The sequence below is a fragment of the Phyllostomus discolor genome, chromosome 8 (genome assembly GCF_004126475.2).
Source record: "Phyllostomus discolor isolate MPI-MPIP mPhyDis1 chromosome 8, mPhyDis1.pri.v3, whole genome shotgun sequence".
NCBI classification, from domain to species: Eukaryota; Metazoa; Chordata; class Mammalia; order Chiroptera; family Phyllostomidae; genus Phyllostomus; species Phyllostomus discolor.
Window position 1 is genome coordinate 13,129,044 of NC_040910.2, and position 22,682 is coordinate 13,151,725.

General features: G+C 42.3%; 1 protein-coding gene across 2 annotated transcripts in view; it reads right to left on the minus strand.

Moving 5' to 3' along the window:
- The window catches only part of INPP4B (inositol polyphosphate-4-phosphatase type II B), a 517,613-nt gene that overhangs the window by 138,432 nt on the left and 356,499 nt on the right, over nucleotides 1-22,682 (minus strand). For both annotated transcript variants that reach the window (XM_028521081.2, XM_028521080.1), the window contains 2 exons: nucleotides 14,037-14,148; nucleotides 7,402-7,474 (listed from right to left, as the gene is read on the minus strand). In XM_028521081.2, coding sequence (XP_028376882.1) covers nucleotides 7,402-7,474; nucleotides 14,037-14,148 — 185 coding nt within the window. The remainder of the gene's footprint in view (nucleotides 1-7,401; nucleotides 7,475-14,036; nucleotides 14,149-22,682) is intronic.

The window sequence follows — 22,682 nt, forward strand, 5'->3', positions numbered from 1 at the left end:
CACCCTCCACCTCCTACATTTAGTCTTCCTTTCCCCACTGTCTTTGTCCATGGGGACTTCATACATTTTCCTTGACTTGACCTTTCTTCCCCTTCTCTCCCCCATTATGCCCTCTCTCTTTCCTCCGGTCACTGTCAGTTTGTTCTTTATTTCTGCCATACAATAGGCTCGGCCCAGTAATAATATCTATTTAACATCTATTATAAGTTATTTTTAAAGAGAGCCCTGTGTGTATTCTCTTCATTTGTTTCACCGCTTTTGCTAAAATACTGACAAAAAATATCATGTGACCGATTCTACCAAGAGGAAAGCAGCAGAGCTGGTCTGGACCACATCGTGGCCTTGTGGTGCCTGAACAGGGTAAAGTTCTGAGCTGGAACGAAGAGCAACACATCCCCTTGCATCCAGCACAGAGGGCGAACAAACACAGGGACAGAGAGAAAATGACAGATTCACCCCAAATTGAAGCACAACTCAATTTTCTACCTTGTTGCTCCCAGACACAGTAACAAGATAACACGCCACCTGCTTTTTAATGGATTAAGCGGTTGTGCAAGCTCAGCCGCTCCAGTTCTGAATCACCAAAGTCAAGATGCCACGTGGACAAGACACACGAGGGAGGGGACTGCTTGAGTGGCCTGGGGCAGAAAGATACACCAGGGAGACACCATGGGGGTGATTTTCTCTGTGTGTCTCCGTTAGGGAAGTCAGTGGATCGGACAAAAAATTTTGGAAATCTGGAATCAGGTGCCAGGGGCCCACCCAACAACAGGTTGTCTTTAACACATTTCTCCAGAGGAAGCTCATCTGTGATTATCTTCATGTGCTTCCTTGCTTTCGGAAGGTGGTAGGAATCATGTATTAAAATGGAAACTGACTTTATTGGCTTCAAGCCTTACAAAATCATGATTTTAATGTACTTCAGGTCCTTGCAGGGATTCTATTCATTCTGTAGCTTTTAATTACGCAGTTGTTTAATAGCTCAATTATTCAGCTGAATGTACATACATTGCCTATTCTCCAAATGCTGCATTATTCTTACTACAGATAAGTCTGTGTAATCTAGTTAGATAATGATGCTCTTTTATTTGTACTTGAAACTATCTTAGATTTATATACATCTTAAATGTATAGATTGGGTCTTTTTACAATTGGGTGAGAACTGAAAAACCTAATAAAAATCACTAAAAGACCATCCTAAGCATGGTTAATAGAGAAAAGAGAGTAAGAAAACATAGTAAGAACTCTGAAAATACAGCAAAGAGATATCTCTTTAAAAACAATAAAAATGAGGGAGGGGTTGGTGTCTGAGTGAAAAGGTGAAGGGATTAAGCACAAACAAACAAACAAACAAAAACCCTCATAGACACAGGCAACAGTAGGGTGACTACCGAGGGAAAGAGGATGGGGGAGTGAGAAGAGGGTAAAGAGGGGATAAATGGTGACGACAAAAGACTTGAATTGGGTGGTAAATACAATACAATATTCATATACAGATGATGTATAACAGAAATATACACCTAAAATCTATGTAATTTTATTAAACAATGTCACTCCATTAATTCAATAAAAATTAAAAAGTAATAAAGATGAAATTCAGTGTTAATCAACCCCCAGGGAAATTTTAGTTACTATTCTATAGCTTTGTTATAAAATCTAAGTTGTTATTGTGTGTTGTTCTGTTGCAAATAAACAAAGAAAGAACAAAATCCAAAGAGAATAGGAATAGGATAAAAGATGGGTTGGACAAAGTGCCAGTCTAATTAAACTCATAAACTCTTGACCCTCCATCTTCAATTAAAGGCCAAGAATAAGAAAGACTATCATAGATATCAGAATAAAACATAAAAATAACATTTGTGAGACTCTGGTCTTCAACTGGTGGTAACTGGTGAGTTGAGAGTACAGCATTTAGATGTTAGATTTAGGTGGTCAAAGAAATGATTTGCTTCACTCTTTCTGATTTGACTTGTTCTATTTCATTCTAGTTCAGTTACTAAAATAAAGAAGAAAACTAGAGAAGGTAGAAGCTGGCTCATATTCTACCGAGCAGCCCAGAACACCGTGCAGCACACTGAGCTGACCTTGTTTCTTGCTAATTTGCCTCTGTTCACGGCATGCCCTGCAACTCAGGAAAGCATCCTGCACCTCTCTCAGTGCACAGTAAATGCAAACACTCCACAGAAATGAGCTTACACCTTGCAACCCAGACATTTCCCGGCATTCCTTTCCCCAAGAGGAGAAGAGCGAGAGCACCAACTGGTTACATGAAGATCGGGAAATGCGAGAGGAAGGGCGTAATGAAAACCTCACTGAAAGGGTCAGCACAAGCATCAGAATGAAGAAAGAATAAACCACAGCTGAAAGAAAGCCCTCCCCACACTTCTCCACAGAATACCAACTTTTTGACCATATCATCTCTTGTCTTTATTTTTCTTCTAGTTTACCTAAAATGGGCAGTGGAGGAGGTAATCTACTTAGAAGGACAGCGGAAGCATTTGAAGGTGTCTAACAGATGACTCCACTGATTGTGACATGGTGGAATTCACTCTCCACCGAAGCCACTTACCATCCTCAGTATATTAGCAGACGGTTATACAGGAGAATTCCGAAAGAGCAAGGTTAACGGACTCCATCGCATTTGTTAAAACAGCAAAGGGTAAAGAAATCCGGTGAGTAAGTATATAAGATCAAGGGCCATTGCCATAAGCCAAAGTGACTCCAAATTTTATATACCAGAGAGTTATAAATACAAGGGCAAAATCTATTTAAACTAATGTGGATGAAATACAGCAGAGATATCTTTGCTAATACAAAATGATGTCATCTAAGATTCGATAAAGTCGGAGATTTAGTACCTCATGAATGAAAAGAAAAAAAGAAGAAATCTGGGGCTGTGTTTTGCCTGGAGTTCATCAAGACTCAAGTAAGTATAGAGGGAAATTTTTGACAATCCCTTAAAATGCTGAGTCATGCAGAGCTTTTGATGGCAGTGTCATGAGAATGTAACCTTAATGTTTAGCTCAGTTGCATGATATTTTGAAAGGCAATTAAAATCTATGTTGTGATACGAGGCAGAAAACATTTCAAAATGAGAATTTGGTAGTGATCTTTAAGAAGAAGAATACATTACTTTATCTCACACTTAAATAATTACATTTGAACATCTTTCTCACGGAGAGAGCGACAGTGTGGTTTTTCGCTACCTGAAAAATAAATTCAAATGAGAAGATATGCCTGTTCTCAGCCATTTGACAAGCATTTGCCGAGTTCCTGTTGTATTCTGGCCCTTGAGAGACAGAAATAAATAAGCAGTGTTCCTTCTTCTTAAGTAGTTTACAATCTAGCATCTTCTGCAAAGCTACAGCAGTAGATGACTTAGCCTTATTTGGGGGGAAAAATCAAAGATACAGTGGCCTGTTGTGAGAAAAGGCACGGTTCATCTGTGAAGCTAGAAGTAAAAATACCACCAAGTTCTCCACGTAGGGAGAGGTGCGCAGTGTAGGACCGAGGGCGGGGTGGTCCCTCGTTCTGGTCGGGTTCCAGCCAACACAGTCATGGAAATCACGGCTGTCAGCCACACCCTTCGTGACTCCGAAGGACAGTGGACACGCTGATACACAGCATGAAAGTGGTCTTTAAAAAATATAAAGGATAATTTCATGACCCAAGAAGTATGGAATTCAACCAAGGAAGATGCTGTGTCAGATGTAATGCGTGCTGACAGGGGGAAACTCGCTCTAAATGTGAAGATAATAGATGTGAATGGCCTCTGGGACAGGGGCCATTCGCCCCATAGACTTGGCACAGTAACAGAGGGATACACGAGAGTACTTTTACAAGGAAAACTGGGAGAGTCAAGAAACCCAGACAGAATTGTCATCCTGACAAAAATTTAAAGAGGTATGCCTGTGGTTAGTCTTATTAAATAAATATCAGTAACTCCTGAGAAAGACATCTGTCCATGACAAAGAAGTGAAACGTGCCTCCATGTGAACCTGATGAAAATGAACACCTTTCTGAAAGACTGGTAAAAAGAGATAAAACGTAGCAAAAGCTAAACCAAGCTTTAGTTACTTCAATCATCTGAGAGCGAAAAAGGAAGTCAAAGGCTGTCCAGGTCGATCTGGTCATTTTTAAAACATTGATGTGCAGAGCGGCTGACCTGTCTGTCGAGGGCGCGCTGCTGGTTGGCTTTGACACCAGAGCTGACGGCTGTCCAGCGCTCCTACGTTACAACCACAAGAGCCCATTCGCTTCTGTTCTGCAGTGGACAGGGCGCCCAGGGCGATGTGACTCAGTGGCACAGAGGGGGGACCCAACCGTCTCGTACTTCCCTACGCTCAGAATTAACTCCGCCTACTCCCCCACCCGGCAACAAATAGATTCCAGTGTTACTACCACATTGCTTACATGAATAAGCAAATAACGAAAGAGGCAAACCTACCGTTTTAATAACTTTATTCTGTGAGTTATATAATTAGAAAGTCAAACTATTGTGAACAAGAGCTTTACGTTTCTAATGCTTCTTGTCTTCCAGTGTGCCATGTTTCGGAGGGTGTAAAATCCAGCAGCTGAGAGGAACTCGGTTTCCCATAGCATTAAGGTGCTTCTCTAGCTTTCTTACGGAATTGCAGATTCTGCCCTGCTCCTTCTCATCCCTTCTCTCCTCCTGCCCTCAATTCCCCAGACTCCCAACATCCACATTCAACTTGGAAGACAAAACAGAGCATGAAAGAAATGAGACCTTAGGGGGGAAGAGCTTTTTCTTTTTAGTCTTACAATAGATAACTGAATTTCCTGAATTATAAATGAAACCACTAGAGATATAAATAGACGAGGGAAGAGCTGCTGAAAGATATGACATTCTCTTCCTCTCACTCAATAAGTACTTCATAACTCGCTGGAGGCTGGCAACTTCCATGTGATACATTAATGCACAGACCTGAGAAGAACGTCAATAGCTCCTTTGCCAACAGATTAAAAAAACACCACGTGGGAATATAATGGACTCATTCTAACGTTACAGAGTTTAGATAGATAAATAAATAGAACAAAAGACCAAGGGACACACAGGCCAAGTTCATACATATTCTATACCTGCACAACATGCTTTCATATTTCAAGCGGAAACACTTCATGAAGAGTACTTAGTTGTAGTTTTAATTTTTAAAAAATCTAGCACACACAATGCAATATACAGATGATGTGTGATAGAATTGTGTACTTGAAACCTATATCATTTTATTAACCAGGGCCCTCCTAATACATTTAATTTTAAAAAGAAACAAAAAAACGCCAGCCTTTATAACATTTGACAGTCACTTAGTCTTCTCTTTGGCTAATAAAAGAAAATATGTGTGGCAAACGGCCAGGCTCTGAGTGCTCCTCTGGGCCGACTAGACTAAGATTGAACAATGTCATTGGAACTCAGTGCAGTATCACCACCAAGAGTGTCACCTCCGTGAAAAAGGAAAAGCAGCCGTCCATCACCTCTCCCCCACTGAGGAAGTACATTTGAATTGCAGGACGCATGCGCCCCCGTCAGCTCCGGGCGGCTGTCTTTGTCATGTTCCAGTGTACGTGTTAGGAAGAGCACACTGGTCATTTGAGGGACTTACTGCAGTTCCAGGACTCACGCCTCTCAGATGTTAGTGCACGAGTGGTAGAAGGAGCTGATTTATTTTTCACCGTGTTCCCTCTTCTCTGTCTCCTCAGGGAATATATTCTCTTACTTAGAAAGCCGTTTTTTCTTGTTTTCTCTTTGAAACTCACATTAAACCCACGAGTATTTTAAAATGACATTTCTTTTTGTGGGCATAAAAAAATTACCAAGTTCACCGGAGTGAGTCGCTAAAAAAAATGACAGTGTAGATGATTTTGTGGGTAACACGAATTGTTCCAACTCTATGGAAAATGAACTTATGCCCCACCCTCGATTTGAGTTCTCCAAACTGACATTTAGTAAGTGAAATGGATTACCTGGATATATTAAAATAGAGTAGTCAAGGTTTAGTCAACTTTCAGGTGGAAAAATCAATGAGAAGAGGACCCTTGGAGGATACATTGGTTCCCCCACACCGATCACTCATCAAGTACTTCTACAGGGCGTGGCTGGCCTCGCTGTCTGGCAGCCCTGCACTGGTCAACGAACAGCCCTCCAAAATTACATCCTTAATAAAAATAAAGAAAACAAAAAACACGTCCTTTGGTCTTAAGCTGAGAAACAGCAGCTCTTCTTGGGTGGAATCCCTCATTCCATATCAGTATGGTCAATGTTTTGTTGTTATCGTCAGATTTGACTGTGGGTTCCCTGTGGGTGCACACACAGTCACAACACTGTCTTCCCTCTCCCCTCCCCGTCCTCTGTTATTAGTGGCTTCCTTGGGGGAACACCTGTTAATAGTTTAGGGGTTGTGTATTAGCAAACCTTTGACGTATGGCATCGGTCATTAAGCTCATTATTGAAGCTATCTATGTCTTTGTTTAAATGTATAACATGGCAGGGTTAGAAAAACATTAAAGCTGATGCTCTTGTTACACCAACATGTTAATGAATGGCTTTTTAGTAATAGCACAGCCTAGTAATTATGAGCAAAGGCCATGGGATCAAAATTGGATTTAAATTCTGAACCTGCTGTTTGTTAAGTAGGTGACCTTAACCAGTGGTCCCGTCTGTCCCAAGGGCATAAGGATGACAGTGCCTTCTTCATAGCACAAATCAGATATCAGAAAGCAAGGTAAGACGGGCACATGAGGCATTAAGCATATTGCCTGGCATTGTAATAGTCGTTATTTACCGTTATTATTATTACTGGTATCGTAATTTACATTATTATGCAAATATTCGTTCCATATTTTACATATACATTTTATCACACATTTTTTAACTGGAGCATAAGTGTCAGTTTTATTTACAAGGTCATAATTTAGCACATTGCTAAGAGCCTTGTTGAAATTCAAATACATTACTATAAGTAATACAGCAGATGCATACACACCCCAGAATGCACAAACACGTGTGTGGATTTTCCCCACCAGGTCCATATATCTACTGTTTCAGCCGCTTTAATCCGAGTTCTATAATGAGGAAGTCACGCTAAATAAGAACTTCGCATTTCTAACACTTACTCTGTCTTCCAGTGTGTCTTGTTTCTGATAATACAAAATCCAACAGCTAACAGGCTTGATACATCCTTGTACAAAGATTTAGAAAGTTATCTATATGTCTTTCATAGAAACTAGTCACGCCTACCCCACTGGCACCTCACAATGACCGATTCGATCACTCAGTGTTCACAAATGACTCTGCGAGCCGGCCGCCCAGGCTCCGCAGTGATTTCACAGGAAATTAAAGTTCACGTTCAGGTGAAACTAAGGTTCCAGAGCTGAAGTACCCACCTGCGTTCAAAAAGGGTAAGCTGTCTTTTCTGCTCCCACTCTCTGGGGCTGTGCATTCACACACCAGTGCACACTAGGAAGAAATAAAAGAAACGGGGAAAGAAAACATGTTTGTCAATAATCAAAATAAGCAATGCTTTGACGTTGTTTGCAAAACACGAAGCTACGCACGTGGTTTCAAAAATTCTAAACCAGACATGTTGTACAACTATTTGCAGGTTTGGCTTTATGATGAAACTGGCTTATCTTGTGACTTTTTGAATATAACATGATTGTATTGTATAACGACAGAGTACATTTCAGTTCTGGTTAAAGATGACCCAGGAAAGAAAGTAAAAAGTGGGCAAGGAGTGTCCCCAGATGTTCCTACTACAGCAAATCACATGTGACAAGCTGAGGGATTTTGTTTTCCTAACAGCAGGGATGATTGTGAATCAATAAAAAGCAAGTTATTTTCTAGCCTTTAAGTAAGGGCGACTTTAAATACAAAATGAAATATGCTGTGACATCTAACTACAAAAGAAAAAGAAGAGTTTTGTCTCCAGCAAAACAATGCAAACACTCGCTCATGGAGCATTCGGGCAATTCATACCTAAGCTGACCCAGAGGTCACAGGCCCTGAGCCATGTGCAGAGCCCACGACTTTCTAGACAGGAAAGAAGAGAGACTCCGGGGAGGATGCTGCCATATTCCCAGGGAGTAACCACAAGTGAGAGACAATATCCCAGATAATCCGTTAGTAAGCGTGGGACTCTCCTTCAGCTTCCCATGAAATTGCAAGTAACAGGGGAAGCAAAAGTCTTCTGGCCCCTATTTTCACATTGGCACCAGCATGTGTTTCTTCAAATGAGTTTCCTTCTATCTCCAGCCAAAAAAACAAACAAACAAAACAAAAAAAAGCCAAAGGAAGGAAAAGAATGAATTTTCAAAGCAAATATGTCAAACACAAACAAATGAATGCAGATGAAAACAAAACAAAAACCCCAAATGTTCTTTTGGTGAGGAGTTCTGAGGGACACAGCCATTGTGGGGGGCTCACGGCTTTGCTCGAGGGGCCCCACGGACTCAGCCCAGCCTCCCTAGGACAGTGCATCAGAACTGCGGGGGCTGTTTCCTACCCACCCTGACCACGGGTCTCCCTCCACTCGCTCCCCCCCGGTCCTGGATGCCTGTGAGGGTCATGGCCACTGAGGTCACCGATGATGATCGAATACATATATCCTTCAAGCATTTCCAGATGTTCATTTAATCCTTGATTTAAATGTTACATTCTATAGTCTTACAGTCCACTACTTATTTTTTCTATCAGAACATTCATCACATTACTCAGAAAATTTCTCAAGTACTTATACTGAAGTCCTAGTTCATTGAAAGAATAGAGAACTGCAAACAGCTCTTAAAATTTGATGTTCTCTAAATTACGACCAACCAGAAGTCAGAAGAGGCCTCTGCATTTTTTTAATCCATAGCTATTTTGGAAATGCACTTTCTAAATCATAAGAGGAGTGCGCAGCGATGCTGAGACATCCTTAAAACCCTTTATCTCTACAATTTCCAATTATCTCCTCTCTCCTTCCAACCTACATAGGGCTGTTAAAATAATGTTTCACAAACACTACATTCATCATATCCATGTTCTGTTCTAGAACGCACAGTGGTTATTTACCGCCCCATCAAATCCTGTAACCTCGGACTGGACTTCACATCCTTCCCTGACTCATCTCTGCTATCCTTCCACCTGAGAACCAGGTATATAGCTACAGGCCGTCCTCCTGTCCAAAAGCAGATCATTATCTACAATGCAGCTTAGACAAGCAGTTTAGATGAAACCCTTTCAGTGAAGGAGTCCATTATTCACAGGGATCGGGCTGTCATCCTGAGAAGTTGCTCCCCAGCATGGAGACACCCTTGCTTTCGTGGAACCAAAGCCAACTTTCTGTTTCCTACCTGGAGGCCTGCGATATTGACAAATGGATACGGAAATATGATGTCATACATCCATAATCCCGTCCACACTGGGGGGGGGGTAGAAATTTAGGGTGATTTTAACCTAATAGCATTCTTACCTTGCAATTTTTGTATTGTATTGAAAGCTCCACTATTCACAAGGATCTCAAGATTCAAATTCATGAAACATAAACAGAAATTATCCCATAAATATTTACTAAGCTAATTAATATTGTCATACTTTGACTTGGCAATTATTTTCTTCAGTTGTTCCCCGAGTGCAGCTTACATCTCTCTTTAGATTGAAAGACTTTTTAAACAAAAAAATCAATTTCTTATTGCCTTAGCCCATTTTATTTTATATTGTTACAATTGACCCTAGAACCATTTTTACACGCTGCTAAGATGTTACAGAGAACGGAGACGCTAAAAGAAGATGTGGCATTTGTGCTGACGGAGGCTTAAGCTGCATCTGCCGTTCATTCTTATCACAGTGACGGGTATTCACAGCATCACACGCTTATACTGTGTGTGCTCACAGTGTAATGACTTCACTTTGTGACTCTGAGCAAGCATTGCGCACTTTTTGGACTATCTGTAGCTCCGTACACCTACTCATTTTGATGAATACTTTAAGAAGTGCCATTTAATGGTAATTGTGGCCAAGGAGAAGAAACAAGATATGTAAAATTCTTGGAGCTTAATGATTTTAAATGCCACGGAACGTATCAATTTGCTATTCACTGGGCTAGAAAATTAGCCAAATTGTAAGAACAATGATCATAAAGCTCTGCAGGAATCCCTCCAAGACCGATACTTCCTGGCAAAGCACTTTCATATCTGTTCGTTTATTCCTTAAATCATGGTTCTTTACATTTGGTCTCGAGTCTCCAGGAAGTCCCTGATAACATTTGTTTTTGCATCCTCTGTGGCGTCCAGCAGACTAATGTGGCCGGGTGGAAGTGGGCAAAAAAAACATGGAGTAGAGGGTGAGGGGAATGAAGTCACGGGGGCAGCGTGTGTGGGACTCGAAGTCAGGTCCCTGGAAGGATTTGGGGTCACAACCTCAGTGAGGTAAGAAGCCGCTGGAGGAATGGCATGGCATGTTCTGCATTCCATTTTAATAAGTGCTCTGCTGAGCACAGACTGGGGTGGGGTTGGCAGGAGGGAGAGGGACTCAGGGAGACATTTAAGAGACTATTGTGAAAACGTAAGTGACAGTCAGTGTTGGCAACAGTGAAGGGGTCAAAAGTCCTTGGATTCCGGATTCATTAAGAAGTCGGAATCAACAGGGTTTGCTGACATGTTCTCTGTGAATATGAGGAAAAGGAAGGAGTCAAAAATAACTCCAAAATGAAAACAAACGTTTGGATACCTCGTGCAATAATTCACCTAATATATTGGCTCTGTACAAGGACAAGGTTAGTATTTTTTTGCGAATTTTTCTTTCTACTGCTATGTCGTACAAACACTTTGTCTTCTATTCCCATGTATGCTTATATCAAACAAAAGTTGGAACTGGTGCAGAATGGTGAATGCCCCCCTGCTCCATCTTCCCTGGGCGAAAAATATACAGGGTGCAGCCAAAAGTAGGTTTACAGTGGTGAGTGTGCAAAAGAGTTTTGTATTCTTGTGTTACTATTTATTAATCATTATATTATTTTTCATGCAAACAACTATAAACCTAGTTTTGCCCTACCCTGTATATTAATAATATGATTTGAGGAAACAAGTAAGTTAATGGGTATGAGAGGAGTTTGTATTTTTTTATATTTTATTTCATGCTCTGAAGGCTACGTAAAATTCAAAATTAAAACGCGGTATTTTATATCAGAGGTATTGCTGAAAACTGAATTGTGTTCCTTAAAATTCACGTGTTGAAGTGCAAACACCCAATATGAATGTATCTGGAGACAGGACCTTTAGGGAGTTAATCAAGGTTAAATGAGGTCATTAGGATGGGGCCCTAATCCACTAGGGCTGGTGCTACAAGAAGAGAAGGAGACACCAGAGTACGTGCTCTCTCTCTCGCTCTCGCTCTGGCTCTCTCTCTCACTCTCACTATCACTCTCACTCTGCAATGTACCGAGGAAAGGCCACAGGCACACACAGCAAGGAGCCCACCTACCAGGGAGAGAGCTATAGCTAGGAACCGAATCATCTGGCATTCTGACACGGGACTTCCTAATTCTCCCCAACTGTGAGAAAATGAATTTCGGTGTTTAAGCTACTCAGTCTATGACATTTCATTACGGCAGCTGAGCCAATTAATAAAGTCACTAATCTTTTGTCTGCTTCAATGTGCATGGGGGACACCACGGGTCATTTGCCCTCATAACTACGGGTCTACGAGTAGCTCCATCTCTCTCTCCCCCGTTTGTGCACACCAGTGAGAGGGGTGCCCTTTCTTCCCGTGACTTCGTCTTTTCATATGCTTCAGTCCTTCGCTGACTTCAGGACTTAAATCTCCATTAGTAACAAATTGTGTTAATGCACTTCAGTGGTCTGGATTTAGTGAGTCAGCAGAAGGGTCTTTGCGCTGGCATTTCCAACAAACAGCCCGATGACTGACCACACTTTGAAAAACACAGAGATAAAGTCATTTCTACATGACTCTTCTGAATATCGTGCAGACTGGACTTACTCCACGTCCTGACTGAGTAATCACGAATACTCCCAGGGACCGCCAACAGAGTTTATAGCAATGTTATTAAAAACCTTGCAAAAGGTCAAAGTCTATGTCAGAATTCAGACGGGACAAAGGTAATGCCAGCAGAGCTGGGTGTGCTCACCATTTTTGTCACCTGTGACTCAGGCACAATTTGTGCTGACCGTGTCACCTCCTATTTCTGGAACTGCTTAATTGAGTCTCCCTTAAGTCCACATTTCTGGGCCAGAAACATAAAGTAGGACTTGGGCGGGGCACATGCCTGCACATCGGGCTCTCCAGTTACACAAAGAGCATGATTCCATTTGCGCTACCTCGTAACGGCGGCACAGTGAAGGATTCGCTGAGCGGGTGAGCTTTGAGGACAGAGCGGCCAGCAACAGACTCAAAGGCAGGGAAAGGAGCTCAACTCTGAAACGGGACATGTGTCTGCTCCTGGCCCTCCCCGGCTTGCAGCGACGGGTCCAGACACCTTATCTGCCTATTTCTGCTCCCAGTCCCCGCTTCCGCCCTAAGTCCTTTCTCCTTAACTTACATCCCAGCACCCACGCGGTGGTGACTGCAATGAGCTTATATAGAACTCTGAAGGACACGAGGATTGAATGAAGGGACCTGGCCCCCAAACAGGCATCTGGATTGCACAAATCCTCAGAGGACTGCTATGGAACTCCGCCACAACCCTGATGTCTGGCGTTTGGAAGAAATCTGATTCAGCCCTGGCTGGCGTAGCTCAGTGGATTGAGTGCGGGCTGCGAACCAAAGTGTCGCAGATTCGATTCCCAGTCAGGGTACATGCCTGGCTTGCAGGCCATGGCCCCCAGCAACCGCACATTGATGTTTCTCTCTCTCCCTCTTTCTATCTCCCTCCCTCCCCTCTCTAAAATAAATAAATAAATAAATAAATAAATAAATAAATGGAATCTGATTCAAACTTCGGGCCTCCTCGGAATATTTTCATGAACTACCATATGCTCCAAGGGAGAGGAAGGGAACAGAGAGGAACAAGGCTTGAGGCAGCAGATAAGACCCTGGCCTCCCCTGGGGCAAGAGCAGTATACTTTTGAAATGTAGTCTTAGATATATTTTGTATAATTAATAATTTTTAAGTGTTACATAAAATGCCATCTTCTGTGTAAATGTTTCCTTACTATAAGAATTCAAATGGTCCCAGATAAGAGACACTAAGCCAGAAATTAAGTCAGACTAGGTCTCATCATTTTTTTAAAAAAAATGTTCATTTACAAAAATGTAGGAATTATAACGTACACACAAACTCATTTTCCTGAAAAAAAACTATTAGCAGTTTTTAAGTCTGCCCCCTGTGCTTCAACACAGCGGGCAATTACATTCCTAAGATGGAACTTTAGGATAATACTAGATCTCAAGTTTCTCTTCCTTGGAAAAAAGGAAGTAGAAAGAAAGTTAAAGATCCCGGGCACATCTTGATACACATTGGCCTTCATCCTGGACTTTGAGGAAGCCGCTAGGCCCCCAGCACCCACGTTGCCCCTCCTGCAGAGCAGCCCCCCGGCTGGGTACCACTTCCTGCCTCTCTCTCTGCACTCACATGAGGCACAATGTTACTGAATCTGCCCCACCGCCGCCCCACGTGAAAATGAAATCCAGGTTCACAGTGCATCTTCTTCCAAAGAGCTTGCTTTTAGTGGCAGCCCTCCAGGAATTGTCTGGGCATCCCAGGAAGGGCTGGTTATGGGAAAACGCCACCCGGATCTGCACCTTGGTTCCCACTGAGAAGGGGCGGAGTCCACCCGGCAGGGAGCCAGGGGTGAGGAAGAAGGTGTCCCTGAGGGCGCCTGGCTCTGCAGAGTCCCTCTGTGAACGGCCTTCTGGTTCAGGGCATGAAACGCGCGCACGGTACTGCAGTTCCAGAGCTGATTCCTTCTCATTTAGCTCCTGAATAATGAGACTGCATGCCCCACAGGGCTGCCGGTGACTCGAGCATCTGGCAAAGATGATCGTTTCTCATTTAATTTGTGCGATGAGCTGGCTGAGACCCTACCTTTTGTCCCTGCACATCTGTCGTGATGTGGTCGGCTTCCCCGTCCTCAATCTCCCCCATCTTCACGACACTGACTTCTATGGTGCCAACGACTTTGCCACCATCGGAAGCTCTGCAACCAGAAATAAACAAAATGGAAAGGTAAGAACCTCGTCTTTCCTGAAATTACAGTTAGCCCCCCCTGACCAGCAGTCTCACTTCCTGCGATTTCAGTTACCTCCTATTAAGTGTGGGCCAAAAATATGAAGTAGAAGCATTCCAGAAATAAGCAATTCATGAGTTTTGAAAATGCATGCCGTTCTGAATGGCATGATAAAATCTCCCAGAGTCCTGCTCCACCTTGCCCAGCGCATGAATCATCCCTTTGTCTGGCATCTCCACCCAGGACATAGGACACAATAAAATATTCTGAGAGAAAAAGACCACATGCACATAACTTTGACTACAGCATAACGTTATAATTGTTCTACTTTATTATTCATATTGTTCATCTCTTGGTGTCCTTAGTTTATAAATTAAACTTTGTCATGGGTATGTGTGCATAGGGAAAACACACAGAGCAGAGTGTGTGGCACAGGGTCTGGCAAACCCGCAGTGTCAGGCATCCCCTGGGATTTCAAAATGTATCCCCGGTGGATAAGAAAGAAAGGACTATAGTATGTCCAAACATATTTGCTTCTGAAAACCACTAACACTGCTATTTCCTTCGTTGGTTTTAATTAAACAAATCTGCTTAAAACACGTCGGCGCATGTTAATGTTGGAGTTGTTTTTAATTTCACAAGAAAATCAATGATGTGTCTGTAAGGTAAGTGCAGGGATTGTCAATGACGACTTTGAGGGCGGGGGAGCTCCGCCGGGTTGTCGGAGCGGCCTCGGGAGCCTCCGGTGGGGCCCTGTTTGGCAGCCTCCACATCTTGGGATGCTGTGTACATCTGTCACAGAAAATGCAGCCGGATGCAACAGAGAAGAGAATCAACATCCCTGTATTCCTCTAGCACCAGGCCATTGGCTACTGAGTTTGATTTTGTGTCTTTGCCCGAACATCACGTTTACTTTCTAAGGGACTAGGTAACAAGGAGTGTCTCCGAGCAAACGCAAGAAAGTTAAGGTACATGCAGAGCAGAAATTAATCGTGGAGATCATTTAGTACAACCTATTGTTTTCTCAGATTGAAAAAAAACAGAGACTCAAAAAGATGGAAAGACTTGCTCCAGGTAAAGGATTCTTTCATTTTTTTCTCTGGACAAGAAAATATACAGAATAAATGATGCCATCGTACCATGGAAATATTGTCACAGTAATGCTATTTTTCCTTTGAACCTTTTTTTTTGAAAATAGGTAGCACATCACCCCGCTAGTTATAAGTGTTGTAGCTTCTAAGACTAATTGACTAATAGTAGTTACATGACAGTTTCCTTTATTTAGTCATGTTCTTTTCTGAAATTTGTTTTTAACTATAATCTGAATACCAACACTGTCTTTCTTTCAACCAATTCCTTCTAAATGTCACTATTTTATTATTGGGCATTTCAGAAAAGAGGCATGGGAAAATTAGTATAAGTAGTTTACCAAAAGGCTAATAAAAATAAGCTAAGTTAAGTAATGATTATGTTATTAGATCATGAATTATGCTTTTGAGAAAGCTGAAATAGAAAATTCTGTTGACATACACAGCTAATGTTATAATGTAATAAAATAAAGATTATGTACATAAAAAGTTATTTACTTATTAAATAGCATGTTAATATTTCTCACTAAAATGTAAAATGCTTCTTGGCAATTTTTAAATCAGCGTAAATCATAATATTGACTCAATTATTTACAATTCACACGGAAAATGTATTCATCACCGAGAGGCTGGGCACACGGATGGCAGCATCATCTGTGCCTGTGTGAAAAACTACACGAGCTTCAGTTCTGGGGTGGGTTTAAATAACTCACTATACCCTTTCCCCGTTGAAAATGACATAACAACTTGTCATAAGTTATGATATGACATAACCCTACAATTGTTCAGTACCACCTAATAGTTAAATAGTTCATTGATTAGAACCCTCATTGGTACCACTTATAATTTTTTCCTAAGGGACTTGTAAACTTTCTCCCCTAAAATGATCATTAATAATAATTAAAAATATCTATATCTTCTCAGAAGCACTGTTTAAATTTTTTTTTTGCTTGAACAAGCTGAGGTAGCTTAATGCAATGCCAATATATAATGTTCTAAACGCTTTCCTTGAACTGAAGCGAACCATGCACATCATGACTTGGAGTCGAAGGTAGACTTGCCACAGCCTAACCCAGGACCGGGCAATACCCCAATATGCACTACATCAGTTACAAGTGGGAACTCGGGCATTGGACTTATCTGCCAGCTGCGTGACCACGGGCAAGGAACTTGAGGACAAGAAACTTCCTTTGTAAAGTGCAGATGGTGATAACTTTGTTGTAAGGGTTGCATGCACTGACATGATTTTTGAGAAGTGCTCAAAACAATGCCTTCTATACAAACTAAGTGCTTCTCCCGTCTCCCCCACATCTTCACCCAGTAGTAGTAGCAGTGGCAACAGAATTAGTATGGTCATTAATGTGTTATATTATATTTAACTTGATTCTCTCCAGAAATGTGTTACTAAGATAGTCATCAAGTAGTATAGGAAAAGGTGATAGGATCTCATGTCATATATATTTCAACAGTGATGAAGTACTCATTAGAGATATAAAGCTTTAAGTAATAAAAGATGATGTTATAAAGCTTCCATGCTTAATAGGGCAAAGAATACATGTTTATAAATAATTTCAATGACAGCACGCATTTCAAAGTGGCAAAGTAAATGACTGAGCAGTGTATTGCAGGAGTAACCTTCTGAACCATAGTTCTCTGTATTCCTTTTTTAAAAAGTAGCTGGCTATTTTTGCAATAACTTTTATGCCCCTGGATTTCCCACTTGGCTTTATCCCGTAAGGCTTCCACTTAGTCCCAGAGCAAAGTCAAGGCAAGGCACTTGGTTAATCTAGTGACATTAGAGGGATTCTAGAATCAATATCTTTCTCCCAGACCATTTTAGATAGGATACCCTAAGTACCCTGAAGCATGCTTCTTCATCTGAGATTTGTGGGAGATGGAGTGGATGGAGAATACAGGTTATGAACTATGCATTGAACCCAAGATACCCAGAGCACGGTTCACCCTGCTGACGAGCCGGTACTTAAAATGCAGAGAAAGTTCTTACTTGTTCGGTATGAATTTTCTACACGCAGGGTATGGATATTAAACACTTCTTTCCAATCAGGAGAGTCATGACTGAAATATCTATTCCATGTCTCTAAAGACCATTTCATAGAATTTTAGAAAAAAAAATACATTCTTGAATGCTTAGTTATGCTTTCAACCCATCAAGTTGAGGAAGCTAGCTTAATAATAGCGTAATCATTATTCATCACAAAAAAAAAAATCTACTGAATTTTATGTAAAGAAATTCACCATATCTTTATAAGAGACATATTGAGAGGAATGCAGGACTTGGAATCAAGAAACCCAAGTACTGCTTCCAGCTCAGCTGCTAACTAGCTAGGTGACAAAGGACAATGTCACTTCAATTCTCTGGATTTTAGTTTCCTATACTGCAAATCAAAGAGTCAGTTTCTAGCAGCTGCTCTATAATACCAGCAGTCACACCCCCTGCACTAATTACGCCTAGGATTCCGTAGTATGACTCCGCCGTAGGTACCACAGGCCATCAGAGGCCGCTATATCCTTGGGGAAAATCTCAGACACATTCTAGCCTCTCATCCTCACCCCCCACCTTCCTGTCCAGCCTTCCCCCAAAACAAACCAAACAGACAAAATGCATGCTAAACCTGGGAAGACACTCAAAACGTATAGTCCAATAAAAGAGCTGGTTTTTCTTATTATATCCAATGCATACATATATATTTTGTTGGCATTATAGCGTCGCTTCTTGGTATTTTTATAAGGAAATAAATTTGACTGAACTGAGAAACACTTCTGTAAAAATGTATGTGGCAATAAGAACAGGCTGTAGTAATAGATAACTACCTCAATTTATGTGAAGAAAAAAAAAAGACTATGCTATTTCAAACAGTCTATTGCCAGGTCATTACCGCTAGTTAATGCAGAGAGCTGTAAGAGACACGAAAGATGGATAGTTCATGGCTGCTATAATACTTCGATCACAACATCAAGTTCTTATTTCCTTCAGCAGATACACTTAAATGTTTAACCACATCCACAAGATGAAAAAGTGGGGAATTTCAACAACACCAGTCTATACTCCCTTTTCACTTAGATTTCAACATACAGAATACATTAGTGATTAAGATTTTTTAAAATCTGCCTTTAAAATAACTCCCCTAATGTCTCCTAATGAAACATTCAATTTCCTGGGCTGAAACATGCCAACATTTTTAGAAGACTTGAAGAAGAGGGGAAGGGAGGCCTTCTTTCTAACGAAGGACAGCTGAATGGCATTCTTCCTCTAACCTTCTTCACAACCTACTATACCATGCTTAGCAGTGCGAAAAAAAATAGAACAACTACCTCCGGAAAGGTTAAACAGTAACATGTAAATAATTCCTCTACCCTGGAAAGGCCAGAGAGACACAAACCAACAAAGGACTCTGCGAACATCCAGAGGAAGCCCATCACGAGCGCGGCCAGTCCTCGTGAGTGTAAAGGGAGCCTGCTGCTGTGCACAGACCTCTTCGGCTGCAAGACGCGCCTTGCATTTAAACCACCTACACAAGTAACTGGGAGATGAAGACGTCACCTGGATGAAAATAAACAAAGGCCGTAAGTAAACAGACCGAGTGAGTGAGCGGGCCAGCGCACCCTGACGGTCTCCCTGGTGAATACATTTATCTGGCCGTGCTGGATTTACAGAAGGCTCACAAGAGGGAGGGTACTATTTCAATATGCATAACTAAACATATACCTCTATTCCAGCTGAAATACATACATGGGAGAAGCCCTGTAATACTTTCAAAGTAGACCTCAAATAAAACTCTTTAGTAGTTCTCACTATTAGACCTTAAACCCTCAGGCTCAGTCCTTGGTGTTTTCCTCTTTTCTCATTGTAAGCTGGCCTTCAGAAGTCCCACCCATGATCAGGAGATTCAGTTCTCTCTTCTATGAGACTCTCGCACAATTCTCCTACATTCCCTACTCCGTCCTGATTTCCTGATTTAGAACTCCAGTTTCCTTTTGTCCTGATACCATCATGCCACATTCTGTAAGCTTGAAACCTAGCATTTCCTTGCCCCCAACCCCAACTCACATTGGCAGCATACTATTCTCCAAAAACCAAAACCACAAGATAATCCACCTCTATTTCTGCCTTGCCCCTACCTTCCAGTGAGTCACCACATCCGACTGATTCTTTGTCTACAGAGTCTCTTTCATGTGTTCCTCTCCATTGGCAGGGTCCCAATTAGTTTCACTGCCTCTGTTATGTTACACCCGAACAGCCTACATTCCATCTTCCGGGAGCTTTATCTTCCATTCCATCCATGTAAGGGTTTCTTCCTAAAGCCCTGCTGCCTCTTTTTTTTAATTTCCCTTCCTGTGTTGAAAACTCTTAGATGTTGCCCAGGGCCAACCCAGAGACTCTGAAGTATAAGCCTGCCTTCAAATGCCTCATACCAGGACTCATCAAAAGTTCTAAACAGCTCCATAGCTTCCGTGCAAACTGGTCCATATCTTCTCACACCATTAAATAACACAGCGTGCTGAGCGGAAAGTGCCGTGAACTTTAACCAAGGTCTCAGTTCTGGCGTTGGCTCTCTCTTTGCAGTACGAGCTATGTGACCGTGAGCAGGCACTTCTATAAAACTGTTCTAGCTATAAACATGAAGGTTATAAACCATTCTACTTATCTCACAAGATTTGTGTGACCAAGAATAAAAGACCTTACATTTAATTATAAAAAGGCTTCAGGGTATGGCAGTGACTACTATACTCACGCAGCCTGGGGCACAAAGCTTCCAGAGCACATCCTAGGTAAGTTGATTGCCCACTTTTCAGATTGATTGGCTTGTAGAGTCCTTTCTAATGCTAAAAATGCTGCTGAAAAATTCCCCCAATAAAATTAGCTAAAGCAAATCTGCCCTTTATTGTGACCCTACTAAAAATATAGACATAGTTAAGTTAGATTTGAAACTTCTTGTTCCAACATTAAATATGAAATGCAAACCGTCTACTTGAATGTAAGAAACATCCTGACAGCTAGTGAGAAAACAAGACTGACATCATGAACATGCTTGTTTCAGGATTCACAGGTAACTGAGGTAACATTCAAGTTAACAGGACGCCATGATTCGCCCATTGGTAGATAAGCTGTTGCAGGTAAGAGGGAGTGAGCACCCTGCGCCCTGTCCCACCCGCGGCATGTGGCCATAAAACCTGGACAGAAGGCACACGGCCGCTCTTTGAGGACTCAAAACCACAGCATTGGTAGAACCCACTTCCTATGGCTGTATACCTGTCCCCCGCCATTTTTTCGCCAGCTATGGGATGGGATGACACCAGCTCCTCAGAACACCTCCAAGTTCTCACCAGGTGGCCTCTCTGTAGGCAGTCCACGAAAGGGCAGTTTGCTTCCCCAAGGCCAGAGGGAGAATTTCTCCAGTCTGCCAAGGTGGTATGAGTCTGATATCTCAGATACCCAGTGAAGAATGTGTTTTAAGGAGGGAGTTATCCACTGTGCAGATATGCCAAGAGAGAGGAGCACGGAGAATTGTCTACTGGGTTTAACAATACAGATGCCATTCATTCCTGATCATGACAAGAGCTATTAAGAGGAAGTAACAGGGATGAAGGCCTGGTGAGCATGGGTTCGACAGACCATCATCGAAGGCAAAGCAGAGACAGCTCATGTGATGGTTCTTCTATTAAGAAGAGCAGGGAGATGGAGCTGAAGTTACAAAGAGATGTGGGAGACTTGGCGGCATTTTTAATGCTAGTAGACACGGTCTAGTACAAAGGAAATCATCATGATACAAGATTAAACGGGGATAATTGTTGGCAGAATGTCTTGGAGAGGTGAGAAAAGATGCAATCTGAAAGACAAGTGGGGGGTTGACTTCACACGTGGAGCAGAGTTCATCTGCAGTAGCAGGATGCAGGGTGAGTAGGAGCTGATGGGTCGGTAAAGAAGGCATGGGAAATTGTCAAATTCCTCTTCTCAGTGAAACAGAAACTAGATTAATCCGCTGAGAATGAGGAAGAGGGGAGATATTTTGGAGGGCCTGGAACAAGGATGTGTAAAACAATGGTCAAGGAGAGCAGGAGGGCAAAAGGAGCAGGGAGACCTAGTAGGACGATAGACCGGTAGTGAGGGCACCCGCGAAGTTGGGGTCATGACCTCTCATGAAACCCAGAAGCACAGAGGTCAGAGTCTCCTAGCCTACTCAGCTGCGAGGATGCAAGTATGGAGAAAGGGAACAAAATGTTAGTTCTAAGGCACGAATTCTAGGATCAGTGACTTGGTAGAGTCAAGGAGCAACAAGGAGGCTACTGGAAAGATAGGAGATGGGACCCTGGCTGGCGTAGCTCAGTGGATTGAGCGCGGGCTGCGAACCAAAGTGTCGCAGGTTTGATTCCCAGTCAGAGCACATGCCTGGGTTGCAGGCCACGGCCCCCAGCAACCGCACATTGATGTTTCTCTCTCTCTCTCTCTCCCTCCCTCCCTTCCCTCTCTAAAAATAAATAAATAAAATCTAAACAAACAAAAAAAGAAAGATAGGAGAGGGGAATCGGAAAATAGGATACTTAAAAGTAAGACTTGGAGGGGTGAGATTAACGACAAAATCTGGGGAGTGACCAGGGGAGTGGGTTGCAAAGCAGGCAGAGAAAATTGCAAAAGCTCAGTGAACTGACAAAATCCATCCACAAGACGTATACGAGGTGCAGTGCTAAAGAGGGACACAGTGAACTGAGAAGTACAACCCTCATGACATGAGGGCAGGTGACAGCTTTAGGTCATCCCAGGAAGGGGAGAAATCCCATCATACATCTGAGGCCGCGAGCCTCGGTCCAGGAGAGTTTGCAGAGGAGGCCCACCCTGCGGCAGGTGTGACGGGCAGCGGTTTAGCAGGGCTGTGAGGGGGAGAGGGCCAGCTTCCAGGTAAATGGAGAAAAATGCCTGAGGGTAGGGGACGGGGCTGAGGAGGGGCCTCAGGCGTCAGAATAGGGTTGGGGAGCCGAGGGCACTAGGGCCAGAGTTAGAAGGGGACAAATGGGGAAAATGAGGCACGGCCATGTGGAAGAAGGGTTTCTGTGTGGGGACCCAAGAATGCGTGATGGTTTGCCACACTAAGGAGACTCAGTGTAGCTGGACAAAACCTACATGGACGGACAGGGCAGCACTCATTTTTAAACACCATAAAACCTGAAACAGCCTCTTCTCTAATTTAAGGTTGTTTTGCTACGCTGTCTTAATATTGTGTTACTAAATCACCTGGTAATTACTTTAGAGGTCAAAACGGGACTGATTCACAGTTAAAACAGTGTGGATAGAACAATAAAAATCCCTCTAGGCATTTTTGTTAAAAGGAAGGAAAGTAATGAAAGCAAAATTCAAGACTCACAGCAAGTTCAAGTACATGGAAAGTGAATGTCTTTTAT